The 27,183-nt window shown below is 38.5% G+C and overlaps 1 protein-coding gene across 1 annotated transcript in view; it reads right to left on the minus strand.

Moving 5' to 3' along the window:
- Positions 1–27,183, minus strand: part of galntl6 (polypeptide N-acetylgalactosaminyltransferase like 6) — a 253,983-nt gene that overhangs the window by 16,558 nt on the left and 210,242 nt on the right. The window contains exons 6-7 of the mRNA XM_079850971.1: positions 23,745–23,930; positions 16,258–16,441 (exon numbers count right to left, since the gene is read on the minus strand). Of these exons, the coding sequence (XP_079707097.1) occupies positions 16,258–16,441; positions 23,745–23,930 (370 nt within the window). The remainder of the gene's footprint in view (positions 1–16,257; positions 16,442–23,744; positions 23,931–27,183) is intronic.

The raw sequence follows: 27,183 nt of genomic DNA on the forward strand, positions 1-27,183 counted from the left end.
CAACATGCTCAGCTATGTCTTAAGACTTCATTCTGCTTTTTTTTGGAAGAAGTTTTAATGGAACCTGAAGGGCAATGTGCAGGAAGAACCACAAATTAAGGTCAAATAACCCCTGGAGAAACTCTGTGAGCTTCAGGAAGGAAAAGTCACTTAATATGAATTCAGTGCATTCAATACAATTCTTATGATGAATCACTTGTGTTATAGTATTTCTCACTTGCAGGTGGCTTTGGGTTAAGTTGAATAAACCAATGTAAATGTAAGGGGAAAAATCTATTGATGAGTAGGTGGATATACTTGGGCTTGCATCACTACTTACTTTTATAAGTGAACTGGTCATACAGCAAAGTAGTCGATTAGTCAGCAGGTCAATGTTTTACCATATGTACATGACTCACAATAAGCTGTGCAGCTTCTAAAGCAAATCTAACTGCACAGATAAAGAGTTTATGAGTGGAGTGCCAGAATCATGCTGTTTGCATTGACACAGTTTGGTTTTAGTTTATACCAGTCTTGTGGCGACATTTGTTTTAGAACAAAAGAATTTAATCTTTTATGTGAATACTTTAACCATTTTTAATGTCGGCAAGCACTTTTTATATGGACACAAAACACTCCGGGTTTATTATTATTTGTTTTTCATTTAGCTAATTCCAAATATATTTGTCCATTGTGGGTTATTATACAAAATTAATGACACACAACTATGCTGAGGTGAAGTTTGAGAAAAGCAGGGTTGAGTGACATTCAGAACTGAATCGAGAGTGCCTTTTAAAATAATAAAATAATCCATTTGCATTTGAATTTAATTTGAATTGAGGTAGAGAACAGGATGCAGATTTGTAATTTGAATGTAAAGGATTAGAATAAAATAAATAGAGATTAAGAGCATTCCATTTAACCTTTTTTTAATTAGCAAAGCCTTTGAAACCTTGTTTAAAAGTTTTGAAAAAAAAAGTTTTAAAATATCTTAAGCCTTATAGAGATAGATAGATAGATAGATAGATAGATAGATAGATAGATAGATAGATAGATAGATAGATAGATAGATAGATAGATAGATAGATAGATTAATGTTACAATATGTCAGTAGTCAAATGGTTTGTGTGTATTTTGACAGGAGCCAATGGGCATCCCTGCTGCGCACCACACCGTTCAAAAGCAGATAATATAACACATGGAATCACCATAGTATGAATTAATAAGCTCATTTTACTTTCATGCATCTCTTCAGGCTTCCGTGTTTTGAAAGGTGAATCATAATCTACATCTACAAACAGTCCCTGATGGTAGAATCAGACATAAGCCGCAAGCTGAATTCTGCTTACTGACATGATCAGGCTCATGGTCCAGTCAAGATAACTTATGAGAAAAACTTTGAGATTTATTAGCCAATTCAAGTCAGATCAGAATGAGAGAGGATTAAACATGCAGATGAGTTGCTGTTATCCTCATTGTGCTATTTTCATTAATGCTTATTGTGCTTCCAAAACTTGTATTCAGTGGTTTTATCACATGTACTTTTGGGCTTACGCCTGTCAATGAGGTTTGAGATGGGATACTGATGGATTTAATGGATCTCTCCATTTGTTCAGTAGTGTTTGAATTCCGAGACTTGGCTAAAGCAGTCATGAAGCGGTACAAAGTGTCTGTTGGTAAGTAGTGCAATCTTTTAATAGAGCATGTGGGATGAAATATGGTAATGCATGGGCTGGAATGACAGCATGTTTTGTGATTATGGTTATGCATACTCTGCACTTGCTCATTGCACAGACGACAGAAAGCCCTGCGATGAGAGAGGATTTGTGGTGGATTTATTTATTCCGTATTCTTAGCATTATTGGGGGGGGGGGGATCATCTAAAGCTGAGATGATCAGGGCAGACACTTTCCGTTGGTGGTTGTGATGTGGGTGGCAGGCCTCAATCACAGTCAATGAAATTGACAAAAGTATTTATTAACAAGTTTGCCTCTTGAATTGTCCTCTTTGAATTGTTTGTATGAATTTAAAAAAAGTATATATTGCCTATATATTGATGCTTACACAAAAGCCTAATACTGATGATGTAGGAATGATGGGTATCTTTTGTCTCAATATGATGAGGATAACTATAATGTATGGCGGAATAGCACTTGGGAGCACTTCGACTCGGCGCAGTAAAAAGTCACGTTGGTTCTAATGACAGAAGTGAGAGGGAGAGGGGGAGAGGATTTTTCAGGCGTGACTTTTTACTGCGCCGAGTCGAAGTGCTCCCAAGTGCTATTCCGCCATACATTATAGTTATCCATTTTAACCACTTAGAAAAGCGCCACATTTTATTTTGTGTCACCATACTTGGCCGTGTAACTACTCGTGTAACTGTATTTAAATAGGGAAAACGTAGAGGTGTTTGGTGGCTTCTAACTTCATCTCTGTTTGGTCCCTAATGAATGAACTGGGCTAAGTGCTATCAAAGTGTCGCCGTGCGCCAGAGCGATTGAGTGCATGCACTGAGACGTAGAGATATGTATCAACTCGTCTTAGTTAAGGGAATAACATAGTTTAATATGAAAAAATGGTGGAGTGTTCCTTTAAAAGCCAGTTGTGCTCGTGCCATGGTGGATTTGCTATTTACATCACTATTCACAATTTCTAAGCGGAAAAACTAAACGCTTCTCTAGCAAGGAAACGGATCTGCTCATGCGCGAGGTTAAAGCGCGCGAGCAGACCACCTATAGGACAAAGTGTATGAGCGTTGTGGTATATTTCTGTTGCCTCAAAATAGAAACGCGCCAACAGTGCGCCTGAACACACTTCGTTTTCAGACCAGCACGCCCATGGGCTCACAAATGGGCGCAAATGCATTTGCTATTTATACAATGTGGTGAAGGACGTGAAAATGATAACTGCATCTGGCTGAAACTAGCAAAAAAACACTTGTGTCGCGCTGCATTGCGCCAGGTGTATGATAGGACCCTTGGCGTTAAAAACTACTGTCAGGATTTACAAAAGACACGCAGTGAAAAATTAGCTCTGAAAATCTGTGGACAGGTTTTTTTTTGTGGCTGTCATTATTGCATATGGATTTGTAGGAATATCAGTCTCATATATTTCCTATTAAAAATAAACAAATAATGATGTGAAAGCCAAGTAGATGCCTAGTGGAAACCTCATTGTCAGCATTTAACAAGAATGAAAATGGCAAAGTGCTGTTGGTTTCTGTGTCCTCTGGGAACTGGACTTAAGCTAAGCGGGGCCAAAATATTATGGATGGTTGAAAGTGAGAGCAAAGAGAGGAGAATGAACGAGAATGAGCAAGAGAACAGAGACAAAGAGGCAAGCCATAAACAATAATTGGAGGAATGGGTTTGTGTAAAGACGGCCAAAGCAGATGAGCAGCAATGCGCCAAAATCAATTTACTCTCACGTAATACTCTCTGGCCTGCTTCCTTCTGATTTAATAAGGTGCTGAAATATAACAGTCTACTCAATTAAGGCAGCTAATGGAAGAACAAGCACTCTACTGGAGAAATGACCATGTTAGCTTTTTCCCCTCCACCGTCAATAACAGCAGCTCCAGCAGATATTGTGGCTTGGTGGAACATGCACTCCTGGAATGGACATTTGTGTCTTGGCTGTTGCAGACGATGGACTGTGTGGGTGCTTAGCTAGCTCATTGGCTGTGGGGTCTGGCGATGGTTTATTTGATCAGCTGGGCACCCAGCTAGGAGACTCAGGCAGAAAGAAATAGAATCACTTAGACATCCGGTGAAGCAGGAATCAGTGATGGGGATGATTGGAGCGACCGATCAACAGGCTCCGGGGAGCTTTGACGACTTGACAAGTTTCTTTGACGACTCTAGCCACAGCTAGGGCTCTTGATTGTATTTGCACGCTCTCGTCTCCCTGTGCGTTCATGCATGCACAATGACACGGTCCATTTAGGATGTGTCTGTTTTTCAACATTCGGTCTCTTATTCAGACGCAGAGGAGGGAGCTGATTACTTCAGGGGGCCGCTCGCATGGTGAGCTTGCCGTGTGAGGTAAATATAAGGATGTAGGAACAGCTGCCGGTGGCCGTATTGATTGGCTATTTAGGCACTGATCTGAGGGGAGAGTGTGGGTCGATGTGGTGGAGTGTCAGTGTGTGTGACGGAAAGGCAGGTGAATGGAGCAGAGAAACCTCTCAACAGGAATGTTCTGCACCAGTGAAGCATACCACCAGGTCAAATACCTTACTACAGAGGAGGAGAGAGATAAGGAGAGAGAGAGAGAGAGAGAGAGAGAGAGAGAGAGAGAGAGAGAGAGAGAGAGAGAGAGAGAGAGAGAGAGAGAGAGAGAGAGAGAGAGAGAGAGAGAGAGAGAGAGAAAGAAATGGGGGGGGGGGCACTCCTGGATACTGGATATAGACCACCTAGCTAAGTGTAAATCTAACAAGCGGAGCACAGAGCGGAGCTGTTTGATTTTGCCTGGAGCAAGAAGGGATTTTATTACGGAAAGTCAGAATGTTGTGTGTTCTCTCACTTTAAGATTGCTCTGATACATGGCAGCACAACATGTTGACAGACCGTAATGCAATGGCATGTCTGAAAGTAGCCACAATGTTTTAAAAAAGGTTAAGACTATTAGAAGTCTGAAAGAAATACAGAAGTTATTAGTTTAATCACAAAAATTTAAATCAAACTTTAATGACAAAAATGATATGTATCAGAAAGACACACATTTGCTCATTATGAGTGAATGTGATTATTTATTGTGGAGAAAATAAAATATGAAGTGTTCCTTTAAAGATATACTGTAGTTCACCCCAAAAAATAAAGTGCCCCTTATGCTATTGTAAAGGTTCCTAATTATGTTTGGGAGGACTAGGTTTACATGCATCCAAGGTCAAAAACCACTTTAATTTTCTCATAAATTACATTGCACATCACCTCATTTCTCAAAGAGAACTGAAAACAGTTAGTTTGCAAATTCAGTCTCTCTAAAACCCCCTTTCCGTGAGCCTACTCTGCTCTGGTCAGACGGCCTTGTCTGTTGTGATTGGTCTACCACTTTCAGAATGTGTCAGAAATGAAACGCCCATTACCCTATTTGAATTTCAGCTCTGGAGGCTTCCTCATCACAGTGATATGAACAGATTGCTTCAGTTTATCTGTATCAATTCAAGTGCAAGTCCTCATCCTTTGAAAGTGCATGCAAAGTGGATTTGGGGCACTGAAAACAGCATATTCTTGACATTTCGACAACATGAACCAAACACTCTTCCAGGCAGCTACAACTACAGTGTTTGAGGGTGGGTCAAAGTTAACCAATGAAGCCAATGAAGACCATAGGTTGGCATTATGCAAATTTGTTACAATGATATGTAGGTTTATGAAATTACAAGTAGCTGATGACTTGTTTTGGCAGTTCAGAATCAATTCTCTCTTTTAGGAGACAATAACCTTATTTATCTTGCACTTTGATCTTTAAAACTTTGCAGACATTTAACATTCACAAACAGCTATTACAACACTGCATGATGAAAGGTAATATAAAAAAAAAAAAAGCATAATAGGGGCACTTTAACATTCTGTCATTATTTACTCACTCTCATGTCGTTCCAAACCTGTATGACTTATTTTCTTCTGCTTTAATTGAATGGAATAGAATTATTTTGTATTATTTTAGTTAACTTTTAATTTTACATTACACATATAATATATACTTTAAATATACTTTTACAATTTAATTTTACATGTGAAAAATATAAATCTTGAATCTGCTTAATGCTTTATTAAGTTAGGAAATAGCGTAAAGGCAAGAAAATGCTTTGAGCAAGGGTTGGAAAATTGCTGGTATCTCTCCAAACAGTAGGTGCAAAACAACACACACACACACACACACACACACACACACACACACACACACACACACACACACACACACACACACACACACACACACACCTTTCCGTCTGTATGTAGGACATTCTGGGGCAGCTTTCTCTCCAGGTCTTGAGGGACTCAGTGGGGTCTCGACCTCTCAGCCCTGTTTCACACTTATTAGCATTCATCACCTTCTCAACCACAGCACACTGGCCACTTCAATACTGCTCTCATTTCTATTACCATTCAGTACTGACCTATATTCACAAGCACATGCTGCACACACACGCACTCACGCACAAACACACGCAACACACACAACACACACACACGCGCACACACACACACACACACACACACACACACACACACACACACACACACACACACACACACACACAGAGAGAGAGAGAGAGAGAGAGAGAGAGAGAGAGAGAGAGAGAGAGAGAGAGAGAGAGAGAGAGAATGGCTCCCTGAGGACATGCGTGCCCTGTGTTGACAAGTGGGGTCTGGGTGGTCTGCTTATTCCATTGAGGCTAATATAAAGCAACACTAAGGGCTAATTGTTGCAGGTGATTCTGTAATGTTTTGTGACTAGGCTCATTTTAGATTCATTTTCATTATTCCTCAATTAAATACCGTACACTCTGGAAACAGACCTCAGGGGGGAGAGAGAGAGAGAGAGAGAGAGAGAGAGAGAGAGAGAGAGAGAGAGAGAGAGAGAGAGAGAGAGAGAGAGAGAGAGAGAGAGAGAGAGAGAGAGAGAGAGGTATTTACAAATAGAGTTACAACTATGTTGGCTTTCTTGAATTAATTATTCTGAGAGAGAGAGGAAGAGACGAAGGAGTCTGTGCATTGTATTCTAGCTAAATGTGCTGTCAGTCAGTGTGGCTCCATGTGTATGTCCTCTGTGGATGGGCTCTAAGTTAAAGGGTCTCTATGCTTTGTGCTCTTCCTAATATAAATAATCATTTGTTCAGGCTGGTTGGACAGCCCTTCAGAGCAGGCCCCTAAGAGCAGCCGGCATCGATCCTCGTCTCTCACGACAAAGGATGTGCAAAACAACACAGTTTTGGGAACATTTTACAATAAACTTCAATTTGTTAACATAGATGATTCAGTCTCACTGACTAACAATGAGCAACAATGTTTACAGCATTTAAAAACCTAGGTTAATCAATCAATTAGATTAATTAATACTACTTGTTCATTGTTAATTTATAATACATTAATTAATTTTCATTTACACAACCTTAAATGTTGAAATGTATTAATACATGTAGAAATGAACCAATATTATTAAATGATTTATAAGTATTGTTCATTGTTATTTCATGACACCTAATGTATTTACCAAATGATGAGTTGGTTGACTGAATGACTAGTTGACTAATTGTTCCCAAGGAGTCCCTGCCAATTAATAAATTATATTTTAAAATACATTAAAAAAGAAAACAGTAATTTTAAATCGTAATACTACTTCTCAGTATTACTGTTTTTACTGTATTTTTTACATTGTGTTTGACTGGACTGCAGCCCATGGGCCTCACCCAGTAGGAGGCACCGCTTTTACATTCGTTTGATTTGTTTATTTATGACAGTCAGAAATGATTTACCGCATTTTCATGCGAGTGAGGGCTATAAACGGCCAGCCAGGGCTAATAGCCTCCAACTGTGAGATTATAACTGTGCATAAACTGGTATTTATCATTATTTCACATAGAAGAAGGACACACATATTAAATCTGCTCTGATTTATTTGTGATCACATGGCTACTTTAAACAGCTCCATTAAGGCTTTTAGCCCAAAAGAGCACACATTTAGAAAGATATTGATAAATTCTCATATGTATGGAGAATGATAATTTCTGGTCATTTTCCATTAAGTTTTGAATGCTCTTTCCTGTCTTAATGGCATCACACTATAGTGGCGGCAGAAATGTCATAAAAATGATCATTTAACGAGTTCCTGTTTTTTATATTTATAACATAAGCCTATGATATAGGAATTATCACTCAATCAAGAGTGCTGTTTGTCCGAACATTTGCATGATCGTGATTTTATACAACATAAACATAAAGTTACTGAGTTACTTATACCCAACACATTCTGTTTTTGCTCCATCAAAGAAAATAAAACTAACAGCAGAACTGCTGCGTCTCTGAGTAATACTCTGAGTTTTGTTAGTCAAAAAAAAAATCTACTATTTGAACAAATCAGATGAGTAAATGATTCAATTAGGCTACCCATTCATAAATGCAGTCCTTTGCTAAGTTAATGTATTAGCATTTTGAACGAATCTGTTGAATGAACTCACTAACAATTCAAAGCAATTCTGACAGAAAAAGAAGAAAACAGGACATACTTTTTGCATTAGCTTCATTCTGGACATCACTTCTCTAAGCCCCCCTTTCCCTTTCAATCATGGAAAAAAATGCCAGCCTCACAGATGCCAATCACAATTTGCATTCAAGGCCTGAGCAACATAAATCCAATTAAGTTCTCCACAAATACAACATTTATGAAGCTTAAATGTCTTTGTGGAGCAAGGAGGACACAGAGTGAGGAGCTCATCAGCTTTTCCTCTTTCTCTCTCTCTCATCATCCCTGCTGTCCCTGTGATTTCCATAAATATAAATCCACTATTTACTCCCTTCCCTGGCAAATTCAGCTGGAAGATTTCTATTCTCAGTAGAAAAGACCTCCATTTGGAAATGTCCAATCTTGCTTGAATGGAGGGTGGGGGTGGAGCGAGTTCCGGCATAATCATCGTTCTCTGAATCCTATTGTGTGGCTGCGTATTAAATGGTTAAAGATTCACGAAACTGTGGGGGACTTAGAAGAGATTTTATTGGGAAATGATTTCCAATGTACTTCCTTGAAGTCAAGGTCAGAGTATGCATAAAGCGAAAGAGACACAGAAAGAGACAGAGACGGTAAGACGGAGAAAGGATCGAGTCCAATGTCATCTATCACACTTTCCAGGAATCCCATTAGAAAACTTCATACATTTGCACATTTTTGTGAATTCAAGGTGTCATACACGCCAAGCAAGGGCATATGTGTGGAAGGCAAGACCGTGAACCACTACTAAACCATATGTGCACCATAAATACATTATTCATTTCCACCTTAGAGAAAGGCTGAAGATAGGGGACAATGTGACCCCATTATAGAAAGCCATCTCTAATGAATAAAGGGCCAATAAGGTCTGTAATTTATGGAAATATGATTGTGCTGTTATCCTCGTCTGCCATTGACTGTGACCAGCCTGAGAGTCTTCTCATCCTAGCCAGAAGGGGGCGATGTGAGGACAAGGATTCAACTTTAGCTGGGAGTTCCGTGTAGGTCGCAATAGATTCACAGGCTGGGGTTATAATGTAATTTAATCCTGCAGCTAACGTATGTCACAAGGTAGCAAGGTGAATCATTCATTGCGCTTCCATTAACGCCAATACGTTGGGTTTACTACTCTTTCTTCTTCTCTCAATCAATCAGAAAGAAGTCAGGGAAGAAAGCTCTGACTTCTCAGTGGATCAGTCATTGCACAAATGAGCTGTGATCCAGATAGAGGGCCCGCTTTCATCTTGTAACAGGCGGTAAGATCTATATTAAGGCTTCTTAGCTGCGTACGCTTCACACATGTGAATACGCCAGGCTAGGTTGCTCAGCCAGCAGACGAGGCAAGAGGTAATAAAGTATTAAAATAAAAGGATGGGGGATTTCGAAAGCCAGAAGGATTCTGTTCCACGGTCGAGGGCGGCTTGCAGGAGAGGCTCATTACGTACCCGTCTCGTCGCAAAGTCTTCCGCATCTCTCTTTCAGTGCCGATGTCTCACAGAGAGCAAAAAGCGTGCCTGGAGACTGAACGGATGCATTTTGTCTTCCCCTCCTATGCTTATTTTTCACCCTCATAAAAATGCCTCAACCTTCTCCTTCAGAAGTAAACTTAGCAAATTGGCGGAGGAGACGTCACCCCTCTAGCAACACGGCACTGACGGAGGAGTCTTAGCCCACGCGAGAGGCTTGAGTGCGCGACGAGAGAGCCGTCAGCTTAACTTTGGCTTGTTAACTGCTTTAGGCAGATGTTATGTACTGTAGGGGGACTTTTCACAAAGAATTGAAGAAGATGATAAACAGCATACAGGGGACTAGGACGGCCTGGTTACACCAGACAGAGTTAAACAGAACTGTTTGTGACAGTATACACATCGAATGGAAGGCAACAAATCTCTGTTGTGATTTGCAATATGTGTCAAAAAGCCCTGGGTCTGCAGAAAGGATGTAATTTATAAACCCCACTAAAATGTTTGAGGGTTTGGTGCCACATTCATGAGTAATGTTTTTCAGCAAATATCTCTGCTGCCTTTCCTGTGAGTGAGTCAAAGAGAGTGAGTATGGGAGAGTACAGATACTGTATGCAGGTCAGAATAAAATGTGAGCCGGTGAGAGTTATATTTTATTGGTATCATAGTGTGAAATGAAAACACTGGAAGTAAAGGCATTTCTCACTTAAAACGGAACTCTAGTATTCCACGAAGAGAGCTCAGGCTTTGCATCCTACTGATCCAACTATCCCTCTTAACTCTCCTCAGAGACTGGCATGTAATGAGAAATGTCTCCTAGTACTCAGAGTGTATTATGTAAGATATGAAGAATATTACTTTCTGTATTGATTTTGTGTATGCATTTCCCCAGCTTTGATTTTTCATAAGCATTTTTTCCAAATGACAAATCACTAAATGAATACAGCTTGAGTCGCAAGAGAAACCAAATCCCTGGTTCATACGCTCAGATTTGAGTTGTTTATTACTTTTACTTCAGATCAAATAAATAAAACCCGAATACTGTTCAAAGTGTACATGAATATTGATTAATATAAATTTCTCTCTCCTAAATCCAGTTTGCAAAGGTTGTTTTAGAATTGTTAAATGTATGATTTTCAATTAAATATACATTTTATTTAATTTATACAATTTTATGTGAAATATACAAATATATACATATATATAATTATTATATAATCTTTTTATATATAATCCACAGGCAGTCAACCTTACTGACTACTTCTATCTGTAGATTTTGTCTTATATATATTGAAAAAAACACACAAGATCAATTAAATTATTTTACTTCATATAATTCATATATTTTTTAAATATGTTTAATAATTAATAATCTGTGTAGATTAAATCTGTGATGATTTTTTAAGTCATTATTTGGTGAGAATGTTCACCTAGTAATCACAGCGCTTTGCTTTAAAATTTGTGCCTTTGTTTGTTCGACCAATTGCTTGGTCATCATAGCTATACAAATATGAACGTGTTAATATATTAATATATGGCCATGGATTGGTCAAACTTCAACATTAAAGACATGACACATTCCAATGAAGCAATTAAGAGAGAGAGAAAAAAAGTCTTATATTCAGACAGAAAATATATATTATACTTTTGTTGAAAAAAAAAAAAAGCTGACAGAAAGAGAGAGATTTCTGTCCGCCTCTCTAAACGTTCTAGGCACGCGTTGGTCGCATGTAGTCAGTAATGCTGACAGCCTGGCAGAGCGAAATAGATATAAAGAGGTGTGTTTGATCCCTGACAGGTGAGTTTGGGTTGAGCCAGTGACTGCAGAAAATATGACATGCCCTCAGGGCTTGGAGGAGGAGTGGGATGCTGGATGAACTACAGTGGGCCGCACTGGCCACAGCAAACCAGCAACCTGAGAGGAAGGAGAGGTCTGGATTCCACAGAAAGTCACAGAGGTCTGTGGATAAAGCCTTGCAGCATCCCACTAATGTTAACATTCTAATCCACATGTGTGCAGCAGCAGTCATGGATGGCTGCTTGTAATACGGTGTAAGTGTGTGTCTTTGTGTTGGTATGTATACATAAGCAAGTGAGTGAGCGAGTCTTCACTCAGACCTTTGCAGAGGAGATGCAGTGCGCCTTCACATATAAACACACACACTCCGCCACACTCAGGAAAGCTGATTTTCTCAAGACCTCATATCTACCCCAAAAGTTAATCCACAGCTTAATGCCTGGTATGGCTAGTCTGGGGCACAACGTGTTGTGATGTGATAGGGGACCAAAAGACAGACACACACACACACACACACACACACACACACACACACACACACACACACACACACACACACACACACACACACACACACGTCTTGTAAGGAGGGACTGAAGGTTTCGCTATCTTCGTGGGGACTCTCTGCCTACTATCTACTGCAGTGATTCCCAGCCAGAGCTGGAAAGATATTGATTTTGTTAGGTTAAAACTATAAAATAGACGTTATGACTAATGACTTAAAATGATATTTGTAAAATAAAATAAAATAAAAATAAAAGTTAACATTATTGTGATTTTTTTTCTGGCAAATAATCACTTAATTTTAAGGAAAGAGATCAAAATAGTATGTGTGTCAGGATTATGTTCAGTTTCATTGTCTAGATTAGTTTCATTGATTAGTTTACCAGCACCCATATCACCCTGTAGCCCAAGACTGGTTGCCCACTGAAGCTAAGCAGGGCTGAGCCTGGTTAGTACCTGGATGGGAGACCTCCTGAGAAAAACCAGGTTGCTGCTGGAAGAGGTGTTAGTGAGGCCAGTAGGGGGCGCTCACCCTGTGGTCTGTGTGGGTCCTAACACCCCGGTGTAGTGACGGGGACACTATACTGTAACAAGCACCGTCGTTCGGATGATTCGTTAAACCGAGGTGCTGACTCTGTGTGAGCATTAAAAATCCCAAGATGTCCTTCGCAAGAGTAGGGGTTTAACCCTGGCATCCTGGCCAAAATTTGCCCTTTGGTCTCTGTCCATCATCATGGCCTCCTAATCATCCTCATATACTGATTAGCTTCATCACTGTCTCCTCTCCACTAATAAGCTGGTGTGTGGTGGACGTTCTGGCGCAGTATATGGCTGCCGTCACATCATCCAAGTGGATGCTGCACATTGGTGGTGGTTGAGGAGAATCATCCTTCCATATGTTTAGTGCATTGAGTGCAGAGAAAAGTGAAAATTGCAGTGTCACGCATGGTTTTTGTTGAGTTGCTTTTTATCTCTTGTATTGAAGCCTCTTAAAGCTATGAAGCTCTCATTCGCTGTGTCTCATTTTGAAGGCTGTGTCCTCCGGAGGTCGCATTTGTCGGCAGCATACGCCATTGATGCAGCTTCATTCCAGCAAACTGATCACTACATTCCAAAGTCATTAAGAAATTACAACAATTTAGGCTTCCCTATGATTAACAGTCAATTTTATAATGGAAACTGTTCTGAAATAAGACATCCTTTCTGATGTATGAGGCCAACAAATGTGACCTCCTGAGGATGCAGCCTTCGAAATGAGACAGCTATTGTTTCGGGAAAAGATTCGTAGCATCAGGAGTGTCGGAAACAGTGCCATCTTGTGACAGCCTGAGGTCAAATTTATAGCAGCCATAAACCTGAGTGTGCAGCTCTGTTGTTTTATCCATGAAGCACTAATAAAAACCTGACAATGCTAAATGTGTTCAGTTTTCTGATAATATAATTCACATATAGGGCCTATTGAATTGTTGCAGTAAATTCAATGTAATAATAATAATAATGCCAACAGAGTTGAGGCAAGTAAATGGTGCTCTAAATATTATATATTTTCAACTTCCATAATGTACGGATCAAAGACATGTAAACAAACCAAAAACAGGACATGATGTCACAAGATGCGACCCTAAAAAGGCCAGAATTCTTAAGCATATCTGTTTTTTCTCATCATAGTTGCGATGTTGCCCACCACATTTTGATACAGGCATCAAGATCTTAGTTTGTTTGTGTGACGGAGAGATTTCTGCTGCTGTTTTGACTCCTTTACAAATTTTATAAGCTCTTCCAGGTTTTCAGCGCCATCATATACCATCAAATGTACACACATACAGCGAGCGCATTTGGCCTAGCACACAGCATTGTTTTGGATGTTCGACAAGTTCCGTCGCAAACTATAAAATAGTTTTGTTTATTTGTATCTTAAGGTTAAGTGTTGAAAATGACAGTGAATGCTAAGCAAACCAGGACTCACACCGCGGTGTGATTAGAGCGGTAAGTGCATTACGTGATCAGCTGCTAAATTCAAATGTGATTTTGCTCTTTGGCTGGCGCTGAGCCAGAGACAGATGCACTCAGCACTTGTCATATATCATAACTATTCAGTGTCTTCAACCATATAACATTTATATTAGGTTTCAGGTTTTAGTTGTAAAATACATACGAGTACTAGCAAAAAAAAGCAAAAAAACATTTAAAGTTTGTTAAATACACACTGATGTTTATGGAAGCGCCAATAATAATTCTTATAATTATAATTTGACTAAGTGATTTATTCATATCAGATACACATTGTATAGGTATCTATATAGTTTGCTCTATTCTTCTCCCAGTTCACCGGTCACTTACTTTCAAGTATTTCAGGAGAAGTGGGTGAATTTATGTGATGTAAATCTGACAGATCCGATTCTCTGAATTGCGGCGCAAACTAACACAGCGTTATGGATCAACTAACATGATCATTATAAAGGTTTTAAATGACAAAACACACATATTTGAGAATTGGAATATTCGATAGATCATGAAATAGTTAACAAGTTTGTGAATATTTTAAATACAAAAGAAAAAACAAAATAAAAGCAATACATCCGTCATACAGCACTATTGTGTCTGCGGTGTGTCACGTGACAAGCATGACGCGTCGCCATTGAAATAATAAGGTGTTACGTTCTAAAATAACAGTCGCCTTAAAAAAAGTCGCCTACATTTTTAAACTTGCGTGCGAAAGGGTTAATGTGGCAAGTGATCCATTTCCACCCCTCCTTCAACTTCATCCACAACTCTATGTTACAATGTGGGAGACAGTTTATGTGGATGACATGTTTGAACACCACTTTTCTCATTTGCACTTAACAAAATAACAGCTCTTTGCCCATTGCATCAAATGTCTGACACCAGACCATTATCAAACTAAACGCATTAATAAAATAACTGATTCAATACTTCTCAAACAGCGTCAGTTTACTCAAATTGTTTCTGTTTGAAAGGAAGCTACTTGCTGTGTGTGTTTGTCACCCACAGTAATACCCACTGTTTTTAATTTGAGAGAATTATTGCAATAATGGGCATTATAATTATCATTATTGATAATTCTAAATGATACCAAGTAAAAGGATCACATTTCTGTATAGTTATTTAAGTATAGATGACCTGAGCACTTCTGGCTGTGTGGGTATCAGAAAAAAACTTTGTTGGGAAAAGTTGCTCTACTGCTTGTGAAGCTGAAGGTTAGAGTGCAGAACAAATACTAAACTCTGAATCATGGATTGACGTGAGCTGTGGTGGAAAGGCTGGTAAACAAAAAAAAAAGTGCACATGCACAGTCTGAAATGCAATGGCAGAGTATGGAAATGAAAGACATTGGATTAAGGTTCCTGGCTATCAGTTGAGGGTGTGCAGGTCACTGGTCATAGTGACATTTATCTTCTATTCATGTACAACAATGCAGGTTTAATGAGGTCAGTCACAATGTCTCTGTGCAGCAGATTTAAATGAGATTTTGAAACAGACTGGCAGATCAAAAGATAAGGCAAATTGGAGAGTGAACAATAAAACATATAAAAAAGGCTAAAACAATTGCAGAAATGTCATGGAGCACAAAGAAAATTGAAATTGAAGGTACAGCGCATGTTCTTTCTCCAATGCTTTTCTTGAAAAAAAAAAAGACAAAGTGAAAATATATATGTTTGTATTTTTTTTTTTCAGGATTATTTGATGAATACACAATCTTTTATATAATATATAGTCTAAATAAAACAAAAGATTTTGTATTCATCAAACAATCCTGAAAAAAAAAAAAATACAAACATACATATTTTCACTCTTTGTCTTTTTTTTTTTTTTTTTTTTTTTTTGCATTGCTAAAAATAAGAAATCAAATCAGAATATTAGAATGATTAGAGACACTGAAGACTCATACTTTTGAATGGTAGTGTATATATGGTGAACGTGATTTCAACATGTTCCTGGATCAACATCTTTATTGATCCTGGAACAACATTCCAATTAACCAATCAGATTTGAGGGATAAGTTTACAGTTTATGTCAAGTTTAGGTTTACAAACCAGGGTTAGGCGCTTCTACGTCAGTGTTCTTCACTCATCATTTCCCTATGATTTCAGTGATAAGTTATGGGTATGGTTAGGTTTAGGAGTAAGGATAGGGTTAAGACTAAATCTTTGGACAGGAATGTTGATCCAGGATAAACAAAATATGTTGGTCCAGGAACATGTCTCGGTGACCATGTATATATTCACTGTATATATTGTTGTGGCCATTGGCATGTAATGGTCAAAGACTGACTTTACTCACTGATATGGGTCACTGGGGTCTGGTCCTTGTAGCTCAGGTGGGATGGGAATACGTTTGTAGTACATCTCCCAGTCAAACGCTCCCCTCATGGCATCACCTGCCTGCGCCTCGTATCCAAAGTGGTTATGGTCGATCACGTCTATCATGGGACACACAATGGTTTTGGGGTTTTGGGCGATCTGGTCTGCAGGCAGAAGGCAAGGAGAGAAAAGAAGAGGGAAAGTTAGGCAATGCGAGAAATCTATAATTTCTGTCTCCTCGCCACACTCCGTGGAGAAGAGGAAAGAAGAAAAGAAAGGGGAGGCAGTGCATCTCAGGAGTCTCCCTCCTCTCCTGGATCACTTGCTCTCCTTCGCTCTGCTTGGCTGAGTGTAGCGACCCTGTGAAATTTAAAGCCGCCATAGCCACCCTGCGATTAGAAACAATTACAGCGCTTCAAAGTAGGTTTGCTCCATGGAGGCCCGAGCAGAAAGGACCCTCGGCCCTTAACTCTATCTCTGTCAGTCAGCAGCCGCTAAGCCGTCCCAGATCTGTCACCCACACTCTCCCTCAACACCAATGCACTACTGGACCATGGAGAGCACAAGGAGAAAGCAAAAGAGAGAAAACAGACCTGGTGCGTGCTTACACAAAAACACACATTACACACATACATCATAAAGATTAAACTTAAGAGCACAATCTGTACAGTCTGTCTGGAAGTGAGGCTGTAGGGACTATTGCAAGGCTCAACACTTTAATAATACTCACACTGATGATTCCTTAAATGGAAGAATTATGGGTTTCTTCAACTACTTTTATTTTAGAAAATAAAGTATTTTTATGAGTTTTTTATGCATTTGGCAGATGCTTTTATCTAATCTTGCATTAAAGGTAGATATTTTATCAGTTCATTTATTCTCTGGGAATCACACTTGTGACTGTGGCTAAGAAATTAATACTTTAATTCAGCAAGGATGCATTAACTATGGTACGGTGTTGCCTCCAGGCAACATAGTCTATTTTAGTTTATTTTTAATAAAACGAGACACTCATTTATTGGTCAAACCTATTGCAGGGGAGCTCAAAAACTAATCAATGAAAGTGCAGAAAAAAAAAAAAAAGGTCACATGACCCACAGGGGTACATTTTGTGTTTTGTTTCAGCACATGTGCACAGGTCACATGGCTCCATATTTTTCCTATATTTCCTCCTTATTTGTCCTAATGTTTTTCTCTAATTTGCGTCCAGTTAATCACCCACAAAAAATATGAGTCACCTTCACTGGTAAAGAAGTATTTTCAAGAACTTTACATTATATATCATCAAATGTTGTCAAATATATCATAAAAAAAAAAAAAAAAAAAAAAAAAAAAACTGTGTGTTGCCTCAAGGCAACATTGTACCACAATAGAATTCCATAAGGCCATACCAGGCATACTAGGTTGGAATACAAATATATTATAATTGTAAGGAAAAGAGTTAGAATTATCTAAATAGATTAGCATTTTTGCATGATTTTGTAATGCACTTATAAGAATAGTAATTCACATACTATATCTTCAAATATTATGATCTGCACATTTTCTATAGCACCTAAAAAAGGTATAAAACACAACTGCCAGTTGATGAGGGTAAGGATGAGGTGTCAGACTGTGATGAGGAAGATGAGGCCATAGTGAATCCTGCAGGGAGAGAGTGAAGATGAGAGCGAAGATAGAGATGAGGTTGAAGATGGATATGATAACTTGAAATGATAACTTGATGATATGATGGTTTGGTAATACTTGTGTTCCACTATGGTACAATGTTGCCTGAGAGCAACAGCTGGATATGAAATGTTACTTTTTATAACATATGAAATTTGTAATACAAACTGGATAAATGTGTTTGTTCAAGTGTCTGGTTAAATAAATTGATGTTTTCAATAAATATATTCATTTTTTCTATGCAAAAATGTCAAATGTTTAAATTTGTCCGATGTGGTACAATGTTGCAAATAAATAGTAATGAAAATGTTTACTGATATTGTGAAAATACCCCCCCCCCCCCCCCCCCCACACCGATATCATATTGCATTAAACGCGACAGTAAGGATATTTATGTAGTTCTTTTGAACTTTTATCAAAGAATCCTGAAAAAAAAAATGATCACAGTTTCCAAAAAAAAATTTTTTAAATTTTAAATATGCAACACAAATTGTTTCAACATTGATCATTTTTTGAGCACCAAATCATCATATTAGAACGATTTCTGAAGGATCATGTGACACTGAAAACTGAGTAATGATGATGAAAATACAGATTTGTCATAACAGAATTACATCATATAATATATTGAAATAGAAAACAGTTATTTTAAGTTGTAATAATATCCTACTCTTTTTCATTGGATTTTTGATAAAATGCTCTTGGAGAGCGTAAGAGATCTTACCGACCCCAAATTTTCAAATGGTAGCGTATATATGACATTTTCACACATTTTGTATAATTTGATAAAATTATACAGCTTGAATGGAAATGAACACTAAAAATCGCAAGTGATATTTATCTTGATTTTTCTTTGTTTGCACATATCACATCTCAAGCTCTTCACTGACACTGTTTTCTTGTAAACAAGTACACTAACTTCACAAAAAACAGGGGGGAAAAGCAACATAATTATTGAAAGAATGATTTGTTATAATTATTTCCACAATAAACATTGAAGTAGTTTAATTCACTATTTGTTAAGATTATAAATATTAATACATTAAATGTAAAGATTCATATATATATATATATATTTTTTATGATGGATTTTCATAGTTTAAGATTAAGGGCCCTATTTTTTTAACGATCTGAAATGTAAGTATCAAGCGCGAAACGCAAGTAACTTTGTGGGCAGATCTTGGGCGCTGTTGCTATTATACCGGCGGGATAAATGACTCTTGCGCCCAATGCAAATCTAAAATGGGTTGGTCTGAAGTAGCTTCATTATTCATAGGTGTGGTTTGGGCGTAACGTGAAATAAACCAATCAGAGCGACATCTCACATTCCCTTTAAGAGCAGGCGCATTTGGTCCATGGCGGATTGCTATTATAACGGTGGATTTGCCAGGCGCACGCCAGGAGCGGTTCACAGCCGAGGAGACCGACGTTCTCGTCAGGGCTGTAAAAGACATTGTATGGGGATGGGAGAAACCCACCCAAATTAGCTTCAGTTAAACAGGCGTATAAAAATTTGGGTAAATGTGTAAGCTAGATTTATGCCTATTTTTTCACATCTTCAGGGACACAACAATGATTTCCCTCGTGTGTTAATATTTTTCCTTGTAATAATGTATGGTTTTCTAAAAATTAGACCTGCTGTGTCTGTGTGTAGATGAGAGAATCAAAGTGTATGCGCGTTGTGCACACGCTACATTGATTATGGCCAAGCATGCGCCCTTAAAATAGCATATGAATAACATGCGCAACGCGCCACTGACTTTAGACTAGGTTTTTCCTGGTTAGTGGCGGAATTGTTTTCTAAACCTGCAAAATAGCACCAGGGAACGTTTGCGCCGGAACACGCCTCCTCTTTGCGCGGAACCGCCCCCGGGAGCGCAAATGCATTTCCTAGTTTACCGACATGCGTCTGTGGAGGGAAAAGTCCGCTGTGCGCGGGTGCAAAATAGGAATGATATATGTACAAAGTCAATTGCGCTGGGTGCAAGATAGGGCCCTAAATGTCAAAGTCTGGGAGAAGGGTTAATACAAAATCAATACGTAAAAGATATTTAAAAAGTTGTAAAAAATAATTTTAAAGTTATCGTGAAATGTTCCCAAGACCCTTTAAATGTAAAGAACAAATTTAAAAAGTTGGAATTTGTAAGTTTTCATAAAAATCCTGCTGGCTGAATTTGAAGAAACACCCTATATACAGTAGCAATTTTCTGAATACTACTGCTCAACCTCCACAAGCCATACTCTGCCAAACTCTGTTTCCTCTCTATTTATAACTGATGTGTGGTCAGAGTAATATAGCAAGTTCTCAAAAGGTCTCCTGTCCACATACTAGCCAGGCTGAACTACACTTAGTAAGTGGACAACCAGTAAACTTAAAATCTGTTGCCTTTCTCTTTCAGCAGACATTTTTTTTCTGTACTTTTTCTGTTGTATAGTGAATATAAGCTATTTTGGTCATATACTAGTAGCTTAACCACAATGGAGCACAAATTACAAGAATGCATATGTATTGCAGCTCAATCCTACAAATAGCTGTTTTGGTTACATGAAGAATTTACTGTCGGCTTTATGTCATTAGTTAGGCTAGAGGACGTCTTCTGTCGAGAGCTGTTGGTTTTGCATTTGTTTACGTGTGTGTGTGTGTCAGTTCAAGAAGAGGCTTTCCTAAAAAGCTAGCGCACAAACAACCACCTGCGTTCTCCTGCCAAAACTCACTTATCACGCCTTTGTTTTCTCTCTGGCACCGAGTATCCACTTTCCTACAGTAAGAAACCGCTCTGCTGTAGCGCTTACTGGGGCAGAATCCTTTATTTGGTTCTTTATCCCTTTGCAGATGTCTAAATATGAAAACCAAGGACCCCATCTGATGGCTGCCCAGTTGAGGGAGACAAGTGAAGAAGAATTTAGAAGAAGACTAAGCTGAGATTTTTGCATTGCATGTGACTGATTTTTGTAAAAGCAGCAAAACATCACCAAACCAGACTGACCAGAGTACACATTATAACAACATTTTAGCACAGTTATAAAAACAACTTGATGAGAAATGACAAAGGAGGCAAAGATCAGAGCAATATTGACACACAAAGGAACATATAGTACAATAAAATTTCAGTTGTTGTGGAGATGCTGGAAGAGGCCTTAAATTTCCTTTTTTTTTTTCTTTAGAAGACTTAAGGCCAGTTTTCTCTGAGGAGGTCAGGTAAATTTGTGTTTATCAGACATATTTTGTGATTTTAAGCCAATATGAATTACACATGTTTGTGTTTTTTTTCACACAACCTTAGTAAAAATTACTGTTTTTCAGTGGTCCTCTGAGAACATTTTATTTTGTCCAGATAGGAATGTCTGTGATCATTCATTTTCACATGAGCAAGTCCCCTAATTTATTTTGACTCAATACTGCAACTAAAGCTAAATTTAATTTTGCGCTGTCTGGTGCACCTTCATTACAGATGTCTGCCAACTTTCTAGGTAACAGTTGGTGACACAAGTGCAGTTGGCATGCCATCTGACATAAAACACTAATTAAATTAATAAGGAGATTGCACTTGTCACGTTTGTTCTGTTTGTTTTGCTTGAGTTGGCTGCATCCGAAATAGCAAACGAAAAACAGCATGTGACAAAAAAACATATGTCCAAATTCACAGTACTCATAAAAGTACCCGTAGTACCAACATCCTCTGGTGAGATTCTGAAGCAGGCATACGATTTTACTATCCCATGAGGCCCCAGGAGAGGATTTGTGAATGGCAGTGAAGCGACGTAACTGACGCTGGTAGGTCACATGATAATGACAACATGTCAAATGTAGTACATCAGGGTTACATTCATTCTACTTTTGGTGAGTCGAGTCAGTTCAGGTTTATGTTCAAGCTTATGTTCAAATGTATGGTCTTGTTATGTTCTTAGCCATCGTCTTGTTTTGTTTATATGTATATTGTTTAATAAACTGCGATTGGGTTCTTCAGCTCACCCTCAGTGGACTTACGCTACATCAAGAGAGTATGCAATTTAGGAGGCAAACTTTGAGTAGGTTTTTGCATTCAAAACTGAGAGTCTGTGGATTTGCACTCCTTATAACCACCTTTCATGACAGCTACACAGATTAAGGCTAATAATTAAGAACGTACAGTACTAGAGCATCCAAAAAAGGGCTAAATCCACATTCTGTTCCTATTATATGCTTTGGAATACAAAAGAGATCTCTAGAAAAGAAAAAAAGAAAAGAAAAAGAAAATAGTGGAGAATTAAAAAAGAATGTCATTAAGTTTTTATTCACACTCTTAAAACGAATCACAGTGTTGACAGCAACGTTGTTTATCCAGCAAATTGTAGGCAAATGGGTGTCAGTATAGAGTGCAACAGTAAGTAAGGGCCCTATTTCCCAGCAGCCTTGGCTTTGGAAGTATTTTACCTATTTTCCACATAACTATTTTAAATATAAAGAATAAAAAGTAAAAAATTTTTTTTTTTTTTTTTTTAAATAATCCCAAGGTTCAAGACTGTGTATTTAACATAATTTAACACTAAACACCCCATGAAGCACAACAAATGACATCAATCAATCAATCAATCAATCAACTCATCAATCATTACGTCATTCACAATGATTCATGGGAGGGGTTTGCTGCTGTGCTTTTTTGATGTGTTTCTCGTTCTCATGGTAAAGGTGACTTCTGTTATTGGTGGAATCAAAGAGGACTTTTTTCTTTTTTCTTAGGATTGTGGGTAACGCAGTTATCCCACCAGAAATTCTGCTAATTAACTTTTTTTTTTTTTAAATGACACTAAACTCACACATTGTAACAACCTGAGATCTCTTAAAGGGTGTAAAGAAATCAGTCTCTATATCAGGACATTAATGGGATTTTTACTTCCAGAACCAGATTATCGCACTCCATATAATTAGCCGAAGAGTTCTTGACAAAAAACATCATGCACCATTTGTGCTAGCATAAAAGTTTGTTTCTTTTGGCCATCCCAGTTTAAAGGCATACAACCTTGGCGTATCTGGCCAACCATCATTTATAAATAGTCTTTTTCTAGCCTGTCTAATGAGCGATGGTCTGATGAGAAGACTGGTGGGGAGAGAAATAGAAATACAGTCCAGTCCTTTACATTACAGATCAGAGCTCTGCTTCAAACAGCCTGTGACACAGTACCTGCCGTGCGCTTGTGCGGAAGCTCCACTCTAATCATACATGCCAGGCCACATCCCAGCATGCCTCTCAAAGGCCATACACAGCACACTGTAACCAATTAGAACTCGCCGTGCTGTGCCCACGTCTCTGGGACGACTGCCTGATGTTCAACCGAGCGAAGAAACAAACAGAACTAAAAACCGAGCTGGAATCAGATCAATAAGCGTTGATAAGTGCAAAAAGATTTGCTGAAGTAGGCATTTTAAAACATCTTATAACAGGGTCATGCACATCAAAAGCCATCTGGATTTGCAATGCTTGTGCGACGCAGTGGGGTACACTATAGATTCTATCCTCAATGAGTCTGAAAATAAGAAAGGTTTTTCTGCGATAAAAGGACCAAGCCACAGACAAGAAACAAGGAGATGGAGGATTCGTTTTGTTTTTTTAATCAACCAACTGCAGGGGGGAAGGACTTTGGATGGGAAAAAGCAATTGAATTTTGAAATTGCTAGATTCAAAAGAGGAAGATAAGCACACAGAACATTCCATGGGATTTTCAGAGGGCTCTGTTTTCTCACAGTGACAGGCATAAAAAATTTAGAAATCTGTGGGTACGTGCTGATGCCAGGGTAGGCAGTTTTTTATCTGGACTTACCGAGCAGGGGCGGCAGCCAGTTGATGTTGGCTTCACAGTGAGAATCCAGGAAAGCAAGTACCTCTCCTCTAGCCACCGACGCTCCCAGAAGTCGCGTGCGGATCAGACCCTCTCGCTTCTTGGTACGCACGATACGAACCTTAGGAAATCTGGACATGTACTCCTCCAGATATGCCTTTAGGTGATCTGAAAAAGTGACAGAAAAAAAGAGAGAAATTGCTAGAAAGAATGCACTGGGGAAAAGAGGAAATTGCTAAGTTTAGGTTTGTGTTCTGTTAAAGGGAAAAGGAGGGAGATTGATTGTGTGTTGCGGTGCAGTGGTGCGGTAATTTAATCTCGGAATTGTTTCTCCATTCTCGCGGCCCCATTCAATGGCATTAATGTTTAACACCCCATAAGATTCCACTGCTGTTAAGACTTAAATGAATTGTTTAATGTCCTCTGTTTCTAGAATATTAATCAGGACAAACAGACCCAATATTAATTCTTTGGCCTAACTCACTGTGGTTCCACATGTTGAAAATTAGTTTTCTTAACACAAAACTACCATGTAGGCTCAACTCAAACACTCTATTTAACATAAATTCAAAAACCTAGTGAAACACCCAGTGAACTCAGTAAGTATCAATACAATTAGATGTATGAGTAATTCAACCTCAGACATTGGCAAGTTAAATATAGCTTTTCTTACATGTAATATAGGATGTGCAGTAAAACAACATGCATCATATAACAGAACATTAAAAGGCCTCTCCATTTTTTTTCTTTCTCAAAAACATAAAATAACATTTCATTTATTCTTCTGATCTGGTCAGATACAAAGCATGCTGGGAACTATAAATCCACTGCCCCGTAATAACACAAATAGATTAAGTAAACTTTTATTACAAATGTAAGCGTACTGAACACATTAAATTTAGATGTATTTTACATCCAACATTGGTAATATTTTTCAGTTAATATGAATGTGCACATTCTACAAACATCTTTAATTATGCTAACGTGAGGTAAACACAAACAAAATATGAAACAGATGGAAAAATAAGATTTTCTCACTGCCGGGTAGTGGGTAATGCATTTGACCCCTTTCAGTGACAGCACAAAGAAACAGCAAAGGCAGTCATTTCAAACCCCCCCCAGAAATCTTATCTTTCCACACATTACTGTTTGTTCATTTTCAGAAGCAGCAGGAGTTTGCTGCAGCTTGTCGACCGTTTGCACATTATTCAAATACAAAGCATTAATACCTCCACAAACTCAATCACCGCTTTCCAGCTGTTGTGTCTGTGCATGTGTGTGTGTGTGTGTGTGTGTGTGTGTGTGTGTGTGTGTGTTTCCATGTGACTTTGTGTGATTAGATGCTTTGGAGGTACCAAATACGTGGGCTTTGGATTACCACTAATAACATAAATCCATTAGATGCAGCAGCCATGTTTTGATGGAAGGTTTAAACTGGATGGACCGGTAAATTTCTTATTTGAAAGCTGTGAAGCAGACAACATTAAAGTTATGTACATGAAAAGAGTCATGCTTTGACTTTAAAGTTTGTGTGTTATGTTTAACTTCAAGAAGGAATAGTTCTTCCTGCTTTACAAATTCAAATAAGAATGATACTTTTTTTAAATCTTAACAGCTGACATACATCCACAAGTTGTGGTGTCCTTAATAGGGATGAGCATAAGCACTCAAGAATTTGTATTTATTTATTTTATTTTATCATACACAAACATGTCAAAAATAATTTTCCATTAAAATATTTCCAACTTCTTACAATGTGTGCAGAATTTCAGAATGTTGATTCTTTTCATAATAACTTTTCAGTGTCAATTAAATCTAATTTTGCCCCCATTTTATCTGTAGAAAAAAAACAAAAAAACAAAAAACTGGCCAGTAATTATGCACGGTTTAATATACAGCATTTATCATTTTAAGACACCCCTTCCATCATGAACAATTACTTATCACCTACCAATTATTATATGTAATCTTAATAGTATTATTCATTTTAATGTGGTTTGTAATTGGTAAAATGTGCTTGAAAAAAATATATGATCCAAAAATTGACTTGTGCACATGCTGTAAGCTTGATATGCAGAAACAACAAATAAGTCATTTTTACTGAAAACTAAATCTACAGTGGTTTGAAATATTTGCAGCAATACTGGCTAAACCAGTGGTGTGAGTTTAGGGTGGAGCTATCTGTTTATCTGACCAAGTTTAGGAAACCTTTCTTAAAAAAATCATTAATTTTATTTTAATCCTGAAAATATGATATTATAAATTTCCTTTTGAAAATATGTAGCACAGTAATATTTTGTTTTTCCCTTTTGATTTTACACTGAGCATTTATTTGCGGCACATCACCATATTTACAAATATGATGTCTACACACCTCTAGTAAGCTCCAGAGAAGGTTTATTGTGTCAGAAATGCAGCACCGACATATTTATTTTTAATATAGCAACAAAAAGATTGGCAACTTAATGATAGTAGCACTACAGACCCTCAGAGGGTTTCTGGTTTGTGTATTGAGAGCTCACTGCAGGCCCCCAATGCAATTATAAACAACCCAAACAGAGCAGGACATCTGTGATGAAAAATAAAAGAGTATATTAGCCGATGGGGAGACAGTATGTGGGGCGTTCATCTGGTGGACATCAAACAGCAATGTATGTGTATGTGTGGCTGTTCCTCTTGTTCGGTTCTTTCAGGCCAGAGGCCAAACTCACTTTAGGGAACCTGCAGATGCATCCTCACTGTCTACTAAACTCTGGCAAAGTCACCTGCCAGCGCAAAACTTGCATTCAGCCCTTTCTTTCTGTTTCTCTCCCTCTCCCTCTCTCTGTTCTTCTCAACTCCCAGGGTGTCTGGCCTTCAAACAAATGGCCCCAATAAAAGTGACAGCCTCAATATGAGTTGCCACTGCACTCTGATCCCACTGAGCTGAGGTGGGGAGGAGACTCGCAAAACTTTTCCAGGCTGCCGTTGTAAGTGTAAGTGGCTCACAGAAGCGAAAGTGTCGGGTGGGTTTTCTCCCTCTCTTTTTCCATGTCCTACGAGCGCTTGATTAAACGAGGTCATAAATCATTGGTGCTGATGCGTGGCAGGCCGAGCGGTGAGGAAGGAAGTGACAAATAAACAGTTATGAGGAAAAGGCAAAATTTCGTATCCCGCTGGCATATGGCTGACAAGCCATGATGAAGGGCAGGCACATTCTCTGCTTTGATGGTTTGCAGACAGACCTCTCTGGGCCACTACCTTCCCAACCTGGGTGGAAAATTTCATTTTTCTCTTTCCCTGGTGGTCTGTCATTAAGACAGATGGTAGAGAACCATTTGCTCCATTCAAGGTTTTGATGGTTTTTCAGACAGACGCACGTCTTCCCAAACCGTTCGCTTCATATCACATTCAAATCGACACTGGTGAGACGTGATACTAT

Source organism: Squalius cephalus (genome assembly GCF_949319135.1).
Source record: "Squalius cephalus genome assembly, chromosome: 2".
NCBI classification, from domain to species: Eukaryota; Metazoa; Chordata; class Actinopteri; order Cypriniformes; family Leuciscidae; genus Squalius; species Squalius cephalus.